Source organism: Carcharhinus amblyrhynchos, unplaced genomic scaffold (genome assembly GCF_965287045.1).
Source record: "Carcharhinus amblyrhynchos unplaced genomic scaffold, sCarAmb.v2.hapA chromosome_142, whole genome shotgun sequence".
NCBI classification, from domain to species: domain Eukaryota; kingdom Metazoa; phylum Chordata; class Chondrichthyes; order Carcharhiniformes; family Carcharhinidae; genus Carcharhinus; species Carcharhinus amblyrhynchos.
In genome coordinates, this window is record NW_027649882.1 from 183,722 (window position 1) to 196,803 (window position 13,082).

At 47.1% G+C, this 13,082-nt stretch overlaps 1 protein-coding gene across 1 annotated transcript; it reads left to right on the forward strand.

The window, feature by feature from the left end:
• The first annotated feature begins 995 nt into the window (after positions 1–995).
• LOC145338696 (putative G-protein coupled receptor 139) lies at positions 996–5,814 on the forward strand. The gene is made up of 2 exons (XM_080183094.1): positions 996–1,218; positions 4,913–5,814. Exons 1-2 carry the CDS (start codon positions 996–998, stop codon positions 5,812–5,814), a joined length of 1,125 nt encoding a protein of 374 aa, XP_080039220.1.
• Positions 5,815–13,082: the final 7,268 nt, after the last annotated feature.

Here is a 13,082-nt window from a genome sequence, read left to right on the forward strand (position 1 = left end):
ACATATACTTGTTTATTGCCACACAAATCTCCGCAGCCTTGTGTGGCAATAAATTCCACAGATTCACCACCCTCTGGCTGAGGGAATTCCCCCTCATCTCAGTTCTAAAGTGAGAAGTCCCACAACAGCAGGTTAAAGCCCCACAGGTTTATTTGGAATCACGAGCATTGGGGTCATTGCTCCTTCATTAGGCTTTGGACAACTGGTGTTGTAAGATTTCTCACTGTGCCCACCCCAATCCGAAGCTGGCATCTCAACACCACAGATTTAAAGGGCTGACCCTTTCCTCTGAGGCTGTGCCCTCGGCTCCTAGTCTCTCCTACTCATGGAAACATCTTCTCCACGTACACTCTGTCTAGGCCTTTCATTATTATTTAAGTTTCAATGATAGCCCCCTCTTCATCCTTCCTAACTCCATCGAGAGCAGACCCAGAGTCCTCAGACGTGCCTCATGCATTGAGTCTTTCAATCCCCAGATCAGTCTTGTGAACCTCCTCTGTACCCACTCCAAGGGCAAATCATCCTTCCTTAGATACGGGGCCCAAAATTTATAAACGGTCAGCAGTTCATCCCTGCTTTTGTATTCTCATTGTCTCAAAATGAATGTTAGCAGAGGGACCTCTGTTATATTGAATGAATATTCAAAGATTAATGGTCTGACCCTGAATAATTTCCAACTTTCCATATCTCCCTGACCCTCAACGCACCATCTAGGCTGTAAACTTTCTACTTTGGGTATACAAAGTGTTGGATTGAACAGAGTTAAATGAAGCTGTTTGTTTAGTGACTGGAATTGATGTGATTCTCCATGGATCTGATCAGTCTGCCTGGAGGGTTTTCCCTCTTCTATTAATAAGGGATTCTGTTCAATGTGTTGTCCCATTGAGTCAGCAGGAGAGACAACTCGGACACTAACAGAGATCAGCGGCTGTGGAGAGTGAGGGAGGGGGAGGAGAGATCAGAATCTGGGAACAATGGAACGGAATGTTCCAACAATGCATCAGAATCTGGGAACAAAGGATTGGAATGTTCCAACAATGGATCAGAATCTGGGAACAAAGGATTGGAATGTTCCAAGCAAAGACAGGAGTTTATCCTATTGGATTTCTCTGTATACTGGAAATGTTTGGTGGATGATTACAGGTGGTCGAATTGAACATCTACTGAAGGTGATTCAATGTTTTTACTATCCACTCCTGGCGATGATTGGTGTCCCGGGTAAGTCTCTGGCTGGAATTGGAGCGGTCCGACTGCCACGGGAATCGGGGCAGGCGAGGGGCAGAACATGGGAAGGTCTGTTGAACACGGGTGGGGTTTTGCAGCTTTGGGAAGAGTGAGGCTGTAAAGTCCCATTCCGTGTGTCCAGTTCCTAATCCTAGAAAGGATGTTTAACTGTATTGATTTTCCTGTAATTTATTGTTCTCGGTTTGCTGCTCTTGTTATTTCTGTTGAATCTCTGTATCCAGTTATCAATTCTTTCAGCCTTTGATAATTGTCTCTGGGCTTTTGGGCCAGTATATCTTCTGTGTGCTGTGACTTTCCACAGACACGTGAGCTCAAACGCTGTTCCATCGTGAGTGAAAGATTGAGACAGAATCCTTTTTGCTCTCTACATATAACACCTACCTAATCAGCTACTCAGTCACCAGACTACAAAATCATCTTTATTGGTCACATGGACAGTAACATCACAAAGAGCGAGAGAGAGAGAGAGAAAACATGTTTTGTGAAGGATGAATTTTAGTTATTAGTGTCACAAGTACACTTACACTAACACTTCAATGAAGTTACTGTGAAAAACCCCTAGTCATCACACTCTGGTGCCTGTTTCGGTGCACTGAGGGAGAATTTAGCATGGCCAGGGCACCTAACCAGCACAATTTTTCACAGTTTGGGAGGAAACCGGATCACGCAGAGGAAGCCCACACAGGGAGAAGGTGCAGATTCTGTGCAGTTAGTGGCCGATGATCTACACGGGCCCCTGGTGCTGTGAAGCATCAGTGCTAACCATCGTGCCGTGACTAACTCTCCTACAGTCACAGGAACACAAACGCAGTCACACACTCACACATATAAATTAGTGGACAGGGGTCATCACCTTTATACGCTCACTACCCCTCACACATCATTCAAGAATTCTCAAAAACGCTGTAACACTGAGAGAACCAGGCACATTTAGGCACACGTGTATTGCACTCTCTCACTCATGGACACGCACATATAGAAAGGGACAGTAGGGACAGATGGACACAGACATGGGCACACCCGAACATGCACACATGCGCACACACACACACACTAACACACATGTGCGCGTGCACACGTACACACACACACACACACACACACAAGGGGGGCATTTACCATTACTCACTGCCATTGATGGGTGTGGTAGATAGGTACATACCTAAGAAAGCTTCGAAATCAGGTCTGAGCCTCGTTTCTGGCCTCTTTGAACCTGACCGGTAACAGATATACGGCGGATTCAGCCTCCCGCACATTTCTGGCAAGTAGCTGAATGAATTGTATACATTTATTTCAAAACTCATTTCATTGACCTCAGTGAGCCTGGAATGCAGTTGTCGGAGCCCGCTTGCCTTCGCAGCATCAACGGGAGAGGTTCTTCCCTGTGAGGTAAACGGCGAGTTCACATGAATGGAGGACCAGTTGTGATGGTCTCGTGAGCAGAAACCAAACAATGAGGGAAACGGGGCAAGTTTGATGACAAGAGGGGGTACCCCACTGGCAGTGGCTACCTGGCTGTATCAGCCTGGCACCCTGGCACTGCCAACCAAGCAGTTCCAGTGGTGGGGTCTAAAGGGGCGGGGCCTATGACAGTGTGTCTTGTAGGGGTGGCAACTGAAAGTGTGGGGCCTGAATGTGTATTGGCCCAGGGGGACTGGACTGACCCATTTGAGAGACAGGGGGTGGGGGGCGGGGGGGGGGGGGTGGGCACTGCGACTCTGCACTTCATTGGTGGTAGATGGGTTGTCCACTCAGCATGCGGTCGGTGGGAAGCTAAGGGATCCGGCCCCCACTCAGCCTGTGGTCATTCAGATAGAGATGTGGGCTTCAATGCCATATTGTATGAGATTGGGGGGGGGGAGGGGGAAGGGGTATGGGTGGCCTGCTGCCACTCCGAATGTGAGTCTGTTGCCTGGTGTCCCTTTGGTACCAGGCTTTGTTTGGGATTTTTCACCCTGGAGTGGAGTCACTGAGCTCCAGACGTCCAGTCGACACACTGGGATAGCAGCGAATGGTTTGGGTACTTTGGGCAGTTGCTGTTCACTCAGACCTGGAACTTTCTCCCACTGTTGGAAACAAACACTGGTACTTGTGTTCTGTGCTAATCGAGAGTGAGATTATAACTGATTACTGTTTCTCCTAAATTGTGCGGAGGGTGTGGAGAGTCTGCAGAAGGATCGAGATAGGCTGGGCGAATGGGCCAGGAAATGGCAAATGGAATTTAATGTTGGCAAGTGTGAGATGGTCCACTTTGGTAGGAATAATGGTAGGAAGGACTATTACTTACGTGGAGAAAAACTGCAGCAGGCGACGGTGCAGAGGGACCTCGGGGTCCTTGTGCATGAGTCGCAAAAACCCAGCTTGCAGGTGCAGCATGTGGTCAGGAAGGCGAATGGGATGCTGGCCTTCATAGCGAGGGGGATTGAATATAAAAGTAGGGAGGTCTTGCTGCAGCTGTATAGGGCACTGGTGAGGCCGCAGCTGGAGTACTGTGTGCAGTTTTGGTCGCCGTACTTACACAAGGATATTTTGGCCTTGGAGGGAGTGCAGAGGAGGTTTACTAGGCTGATTCCGGAGTTGAGGGGGTTGAGCTATGAGGAGAGGCTGAATAAACTAGGCTTGTACTCATTAGAGTTTAGAAGAATGAGGGGAGATCTCATTGAGACGTATAAGATGATGAATGGGATGAATAGGATAGAGGTGGAGAGACTCTTCTCGCTCAGAAAGGACAGTAGGACTAGGGGGCACAGCCTCAAGATAAAGGGGGGGCGGTTTAGAACGGAGTTGAGGAGGAACTTCTTCACTCAAAGGGTGGTGAATCTCTGGAATTCTCTGCCCGTTGAAGTGGTGGAAGCTGCCTCGCTAAATATTTTCAAGAAGCGGGTTGATGGGTTTTTGATAAGAGAGGGGATTAAGGGTTATGGGGAGAGGGCGGGAATGTGGAACTGAGCCACGACAGATCAGCCATGATCTTATTGAATGGCGGGGCAGGCTTGAAGGGCCAGATGGCCTACTCCTGCTCATGTTTCTTATGTTCTTATGTTGTGTGAATGCCGGGACATCCTCCCAGTGTGCAGTCTGTCTCTCTCTCTCTGCACATTATTAGTATTGTCCAGGGGAAAGGGTGACAGCAGCTCTGTTTGGTAGCGGTTCTGCTGCAGTGTTTGTCAGTAAACTGTCTGAGAAATGACAGATTACCACCTACAGGACTCCACTCTGATTTTCTGTCAGTGTTTACTCCCTCAGCCTTCTTAATGACTTCTCCCGCCCCCGTCAACCCCCACAAGTTAGTGGGATGATTACGTGAGTGAGGGTCAATTTTGAGAACACCCTGGAAGATCCCCTGACAAATGTTCACAATTGTGTGGCCACCGCAATGCAGCATGGTGGCACGGTGGTTAGTACTGCTGCCTCGCAGGGACCAGAACCCATTCCAGGTCACTGTCTGTGTGGAGTCTGCACCTTCTCCCTGTGAACGCGTGGGTTTCCTCCAGATGCTCTGGTTTGCTCTCACACTTCAGAAGACGTGTTAGTTTAAAATAAGAGTTTTAATTGACTTTGTATGGAAGTAAATTTGTTTTTTTATATTTCAAAAGCTCTTCAGTCTAAATAGTAACTTCTTCCCCTGAATCTATTTAATTTTACTATTTATTTCTCTTCCTGGCAGCGAACATGCTCACAATTGTGACCCTGACGAGCAGAAACTGTGGTCTGTCCAAATGTGTCACTCGTTACCTGGTGGCCATGTCAGTGGGGGATCTGCTGGTTGTTATCTTTGACCTGATATTGAGACACATTCCCGTTGTTTATCGGGAACGGTTTGAATTCCTGCACTCACTCCCCGTGTGTAACATCCACGCCATCCTGCTTTACACAGCCACTGACTGTTCTGTCTGGTTCACCGTCACTTTCACCTTTGATCGATTTGTGGCCATTTGCTGCCCCAAGCTGAAAAGTAAATATTGCAGTGAGAAATCGGCAGCTGTGGTTCTGGGAACAGTGACGGTGCTGAGCTGTTTAAAGAACATTTTCTGGTATTTTATGTTTTCATATGGATATTGGCTGGCGAACGACCCCTGGTTTTGTGATGTTGCATGGGAGGTTATGTTCTCTCCAGTCTGGGGAACAATCGAGTTCATCCACTACATTCTAACCCCGTGTGTCCCATTCGTTCTGATTGTTCTGCTCAATGTTTTCACCGTCAGACACATTTTAGTGAGCAGCAGAGCCCGCAGGAGACTCCGGGCTCACAGCAGTGGGGAAAATCCCAAAGACCCAGAGATGGAGAGTCGAAGGAAATCCATCATTTTACTGTTTGTTATTTCAGCCAACTTCATCCTCTTATGGTTGACATTTATGTTTTATTCGATATGGAGGCGGATGTATGATTTGGGCTATCAATCGTTCTCATTAGGTTTCTTTGTCATGGAGTTCGGCTTCATGCTGCAACTGACAAGTTGCTGCACAAACACTGCCATCTATGCTGTGACACAAACTCACTTCAGACAGCAGCTGAAACACCTTCTGAAACGTCCCCTTACTGCAATTATTCAACTCATTAAAGTCTGAGAGAAACTACAACCACAAAACCCCTGACTATTGGTCATTCAAACTGTAAATAACAAACAGCCTCACAAAGACAGAAATAGTGACAGATAGAGAGAGAAATGGCAGTGATAACAACAGTGAGAGTGATAGAGAGGCAGATATTGACAGAGGAAAAGGCAACCGACTTTGAAAGAGTTACTAACAGATACAGGGAAATAAAAAAAAACGGAGATACTGAGAGAAAGAGGGGGGAGAGCGAGAGCGAGAGAGAGAGTTAGATAGAGAGAAAGAGAGAGGGAGACAGAGACAGAAACATGGAGACTCTCAATGTATAAGGGACAGTGATAGCGCGTGGGGAAAATAACAAGGAATTTGGATAGGGAATAAGAAAGGGAGACAGAGGAAGACAGATGACAGGATGTAATAAAAAAGAGAGAGGGAGACAAAAAGATAGGCAGAGGGAAATTATCAGAGACAGAGAGAAACAGAGATACAGAGACAGAGACGGGAGCAAATGGGAAAGAGTGAGACTGAATGAGTGCAGTAGACACAACAAGAACAAAAGACAGAGCGAGGTAGAGAGAGGGAGAGAGAAGGAGACAAAGAAGTAAAAGAGGGACAGGGAGAGAGAGGGGGAAAGGGAGATTGAGATGAAGCAGGAGAAGGAGAGTGAGACTGAGGCTGCAGGAGAGGCAGAGGAAGAGGGTAGAGTGGGGGAGAAAGAGGGAGAGGCAAAGAGAAAGAAGGAGACAGAAAGAAACATTGAGAGAGGGGTGGAGATAGAGATAGAGATACAGAGAGAGAGAGAGACTGAGATACACAGAAAGACAAAAAAAAACAGAAATATTTGATGACTTTAACGATAACCATCAGGTGGAGTTATTGGAATATGAGCTCCCTGATTGAGACAGTTAATGCTGTCCAATCCATGAGCCCCAGACATGTATATAATATGGTGTGTCTAGGTTAATGGAACTCAGCATGTGTACCCTCAAGGTGTGGATGTGATGGACTGGTGGTTTTATCATTAGACTATTAATACAGAAACTCAGCAAATGTTCTGTACACCTGGGTCCCAAACCCATCACGGGAGACAGTGGAATGAGAATTAATATATCTGGAATAAATATATCTGTGACTAAACACATTGACGAAGGACAAGCAGTGGATGCGGTTTATATGGATTTCAGCAATAAGAACATAAGAACATAAGAAATAGGAGCAGGAGTCGGCCATGGTATGCTTCTGCAGAAAATGCAGATGTACGGGATTGGTGGTAATTTAGGTACTTGGATCAGGAATTGGTTAGCAGATAGGAGACAGAGGGTGGTGGTTGATGGTAATTATTCATCATGGAGTTCGGTTACAAGTGGTGTGCCTCAGGGATCTGTTTTGGGGCCACTGCTGTTTGTAATCTTTATTAATGATCTGGATGAGGGTATAGTTGGGTGGATTAGTAAGTTTGCTGATGACACCAAAGTCGGAGGTGTGGTAGATTGTGAGGAAGGGTGTCAAAGTTTGCAGGGTGACTTGGACAGGTTGCAGAGCTGGGCCACGAGGTGGCGGATGGAATTTAATGCGGAGAAGTGTGAGGTAATCCATTTCGGTAGGAATAACAGATGTGTTGAGTATAGGGCTAACGGGAGGACTTTGAATAGAGTGGAGGAGCAGAGGGATCTAGGTGTATGTGTACATAGATCCCTGAAAGTTGGGAATCAAGTAGATAAGGTTGTTAAGAAGGCGTACGGTGTCTTGGCGTTTATTGGTAGGGGGATTGAATTTAGGAGTCGCAGCGTCATGTTGCAACTGTACACAACTCTGGTGCGGCCGCACTTGGAGTACTGTGTGCAGTTCTGGTCCCCACATTACAGGAAGGATGTGGAGGCTTTGGAGAGGGTGCAGAGGAGGTTTACCAGGATGTTGCCTGGTATGGAGGGGAGGTCCTATGAGGAGAGACTGAGGGATTTAGGGTTGTTTTCACTGGAAAGAAGGCGGCTAAGAGGGGATGTTATAGAAACATATAAGATGATTAGAGGTTTAGATAGGGTGGATGGTGATAGCCTGTTTCCTCGGATGGAGAAAGCTAGCACGAGGGGGCATGGCTTTAAATTAAGGGGGGGTAGTTATAGGACGGATGTCAGGGGCAGGTTCTTTACTCAGAGGGTGGTGAGGGACTGGAATGCCCTGCCTGCTGCAGTTGTAAATGCGCCTAGTTTGGGGGCGTTTAAGAGATTGGTGGATAGGTTTATGGACGAAAAGGGATTAAACATAGAACATAGAACATAGAACATTACAGCGCAGAACAGGCCCTTCGGCCCACGATGTTGCGCCGACCAGTTACAAAAACAATGACCCACTAGCCTATACCAATCCCTTTTCGTCCATAAACCTATCCAGAGATCTCTTAAACGCCCCCAAACTAGACACATTTACAACTGCAGCAGGCAGGGCATTCCAATCCCTCACCACCCGCTGGGTAAAGAACCTACCCCTGACATCCATCCTGTAGCTACCCCCCCTTAATTTAAAGCCATGCCCCCTCGTGCTAGCTTTCTCCATCCGAGGAAAAAGGCTATCACTATCCACCCTATCTAAACCTCTAATCATCTTATATGTTTCAATAAGATCCCCTCTTAGCCGCCTTCTTTCCAACGAAAACAACCCTAAATCCCTCAGTCTCTCCTCATAGGACCTCCCCACCATACCAGGCAACATCCTAGTAAACCTCCTCTGCACCCTCTCCAACGCCTCCACATCCTTCTTGTAATGCGGGGACCAGAACTGCACACAGTACTCCAAGTGCGGCCGCACTAGAGTAGTGTACAGTTGCAACATTACACTGCGACTCCTAAATTCAATCCCCCTACCAATAAACGCCAAGACACCGTACGCCTTCTTAACAACCTTATCTACTTGATTCCCAACTTTCAGGGATCTATGTACACACACACCTAGATCCCTCTGTTCATCCACACTATTCAAATTCCTCCCGTTAGCCCTATACTCGACACATCTGTTGCTCCTACCAAAGTGAATTACCTCACACTTCTCCACATTAAATTCCATCCGCCACCTCTCGGCCCAGCTCTGCAACCTATCTAAGTCTCCCTGCAGACTATGACACCCTTCCTCACAATCTACCACACCTCCAACTTTGGTGTCATCAGCAAATTTACTAATCCACCCAACTATACCCTCCTCCAGATCATTAATAAAAATTACAAACAACAGTGGCCCCAAAACAGATCCCTGAGGCACACCACTCGTAACTGTACTCCATGATGAATATTTATCATCCACCACCACCCTCTGTCTCCTATCTGATAGCCAATTCCTGATCCAACTTCCTAGATTACCCACAATCCCATACATCTGCATTTTCTGCAGAAGCCTACCATGGTGAACCTTATCAAACGCCTTACTAAAATCCATGTATACCACGTCAACTGCCTTGCCCCCATCCACCTCTTTGGTCACCTTCTCAAAAAACTCAATAAGGTTAGTAAGGCACGACCTACCCGCTACAAAACCATGCTGACTATTTCTAATCAATTCATTACACTCCAAATAACTATAAATCCTATCCCTAATAATTTTTTCTAAAACCTTGCCCACAACAGAAGTAAGACTCACCGGTCTATAATTCCCGGCAAAGTCTCTGTTCCCCTTCTTAAACAATGGGACAACATTCGCTATCCTCCAATCCTCCGGGACTACACCAGAGACCAATGACGACCTGAAGATCTGAGCCAGAGGCTCTGCAATCACCTCTCTAGCCTCCCAGAGAATCCTAGGGTAGATCCCATCCGGACCAGGGGACTTATCTATTTTCAGCCCCTCAAGAATTTCCAGCACATCCCCTTTATCAACCGTAATACTGTCTATTTTACACCCCTGCAACCCAATGTCCTCCTCAGCTATATTCATGTCCCCCTGCGTGAACACCGAAGAGAAATATTGGTTCAATACTTCTCCAATCTCCTCCGGTTCCACACACAACTTCCCCCTGCTGTCTGTAACTGGCCCTAATCTTGCCCTGACCAACCTTCTGTTCTTGACATACCTATAGAACGCCTTAGGATTCTCCTTAATCCTATCAGCCAAAGTCTTCTCATGTCCTCTTTTAGCCCTTCTCAACTCACTCTTCAACTCCCTCCTAGCCAATCTAAAGCTTTCTAGTGCACTATCTGAGCCCTCCAATCTCATCCGAACATAAGCCTCCTTTTTCTTTTTAACCATCGACTCAACTCTTTTAGTGCACCACGGTTCCCTAGATCTACCAAATCCACCATGCCTGACAGGGACATACCTATCAAGGACTCGCAGTAGCTGCTCCTTGAAAAAACTCCACATTTCAGACGTTCCCAGTCCCTGTAATCCCCTAATCCAATCCATGCTTCCTAATTCACTCCTGATAGCCTCATAATCGCTCTTACCCCAGCTAAAATTGCTGACCCGAGGTTCATGCCTATCTCTTCCCATCACTAAGGTGAACGTAACCGAATTGTGGTCACTATCACCAAAATGCACACCAACTTCCAAGTCTAGCACCTGGTCTGGCTCATTTCCCAGCACCAAATCCAATATAGCCTCACCTCTAGTTGGCCTGTCTACGTACTGAGACAAAAAACCTTCCTGCACGCTTTAGATTAAATTGGTTTAGATTAGTGGGTCAATGTTTTTTTTAAAATAAGACTGGTCGGCGCAACATTGTGGGCCGAAGGACCTGTTCCGCGCTGTAATGTTCTATGTTCTATCTAGCCCTTCGAGCCTGCCCCGCCATTCAATAAGATCATGGCTGATCTGAAGTGGATCAGTTCCACTTTCCCGTTTTCTCCCCGTAACCCTTCATTCCCCTGTCTGTCAAAAACCTATCTACCCGTGACTTAAATATATTTAGCGAGGTAGCCTCCGCCACTTCAACGGGCAGAGAATTCCAGAGATTCACCACCCTTTGAGTGAAGAAGTTCCTCCTCAACTCCGTTCTAAACTGCACCCCCTTATCTTGAGGCTGTGCCCTCTTGTCCTGCTGTCCTTTCTAAGCGGGAAGAATCTCTCTACGTCTACCCTATCCATCCCCTTCATCATCTTATACGTCTCTATAAGATCCCCCCTCATACTTCTAAACTCCAACGAGTACAAAGCCAGTCTATTCAGTCTCTCTTCATAGTCCAACCCCCTCATCTCCGGTATCAGCCTAGTGAACCTCCTCTGCACTCCCTCCAAGGCCAAAATATCTTTGCGCAAGTGCGGCGACCAAAACTGCACACAGTACTCCAGCTGCGGCCTCACCAGTGCCCTGTACAGCTGTAGCAAGATTGATGTACGAGGAGAGATTGACGAGATTAGGATTGTTTTTGCTGGAATTCAGACGAATGAGGGGGGAATCTCAGAGACTTATAAAATTCTAACAGGGCTAGACAGGGCAGATGCAGGGAGGATATTCCTGATGTTGCGAGAGTGCAGAACCAGGGGCCACACTCTGAGAATTCAGAGTAGACCATTTATCTCGGAGATGAGGAGACATTTCTTCAGCTAGTGAGTGGTGAGCCTACAGAATTCATTAACACAGGAAATAGCTGATACTAAAATATTGAATACATTCAAGGGCCATTGGGGCGAATGGGATCAAAGGATATGGGGGGGGTGGAAAAGCAGGATTAGGCTATTGAGTTGGACAATCACCTCTCTCTTTTTTATTACATCCTGTCATCTGTCTTCCTCTGTCTCCCTTTCTTATTCCCTATCCAAATTCCTTGTTATTTTCCCCACCCGCTATCACTGTCCCTTATACATTGAGAGTCTCTCTGTTTCTGTCACCCATGATGGCACAGCAAGCTCAATGGGCCGAATGGCCTCCTCCTATCCTCTATGATTAGAAAAACAGCAGCAGCTGCTTGAACTCACTGTATTCAGGATGTAATTGTGGGTTTTCCCGCTCTCTGCTTCTTTGCAGAAGAAGGATCAACTGGGAGGGAGAGAGAATGAGAGAAAGGGGGAAGAGTGTGTGGTAAACAGTGAGCCAAGACAGAGTGGCAGGGAGAGGAGAAAAGGAATATTACTGGGAGCAGTGGGCGAGCGTTGGGGTGAACTCTGCTGCGCAGTCACAGCCCAGCTGACCAATCTCTGAGTAACAGAACAAAGAAAATTCCAGCACAGGAACAGGCCCTTCGGCCCTCCAAGCCTGCACTGACCATGCTGCCCGACTGAACTAAAGCCCCCTGTCCTTCCAGGGAACCATATCCCTCCCATTCCATCCTATTCATGAATTTGTCAAGATGCCCCTTAAAAGTCACTATCATTTTTGCTTCCACTAACTCCCCCGGCAACGAGTTCCAGACACCACCACCTTCTATGTAAAAATGTCTCGTACATCTCCTTTAAACTTTACCCCTTGCACCTTAAATCGAAATTGACTCCTCCACCCTGGGAGAAAGCTGACTATCCACTCTGTCCATGCTCTCATAATCTTGTAGACTTCTATCGGGTCACCCCTCAACCTCTGTGGTTCCAGTGAGAATAAACTAAGTTTCTTCACTCTATCCTCATAGCTAATCCATACCAGGCAACATCCTGGAAAATCTTTACTGTACCCTCTCCAAAGCCTCCACATCCTTCTGGTAGTGCAGCCTAACTAAGGTCCTTTTACCCTGCAGCATGTCTTGCCAATTTTTAACCTCAGTGCTTCAGCCGATGAAGGCAAGCATGCCGTCTGCCTTCTCGACTACCTTCTCCACCTGTGTTGCCACTTTCAATGACCTGTGTACCTGTAGACACAGATCCATCTGGCTATCAAAGCCCTCAAGGGTTCTACCTTTACTGTATATTTCCGATCTGTGCTGAACCTTCTAAAATGCATTACCTCACATTTGCCCAGATTAAATTCTATCTGCCATCTCTTTGCCAAGTCTTCCACCAATCTATTGAAGATGGATGGCTCCCTGCAATCCCTCACCCCCTCCTCCACTTCCCATCCCCCAACCCCACCACTTCCTCCACCCCTGCCTCAGCCTCTCCCGCCTGCAAACCCTCCCCCATTCAACCTCTTTCCCCCTTCAATCACCAAACGGCAACCCCTAGCCCCCTCCCCTGTAACCCCTAACCATTTCAACCACTCTTCTGCCGATGCATTTTGGTAGATTGGACCAGGGCAGGACTTACTCGGTTAATACTAGGGTGTTGGGGAGAGTTACAGAACAAAGAGATTTAGGGGTGCATGTTAATAGCTCCTTGAAAGTGGAGTCCCAGGTGGACAGAGTGGTGAAGAAGGCATTCGGCAAGCTTGGTTT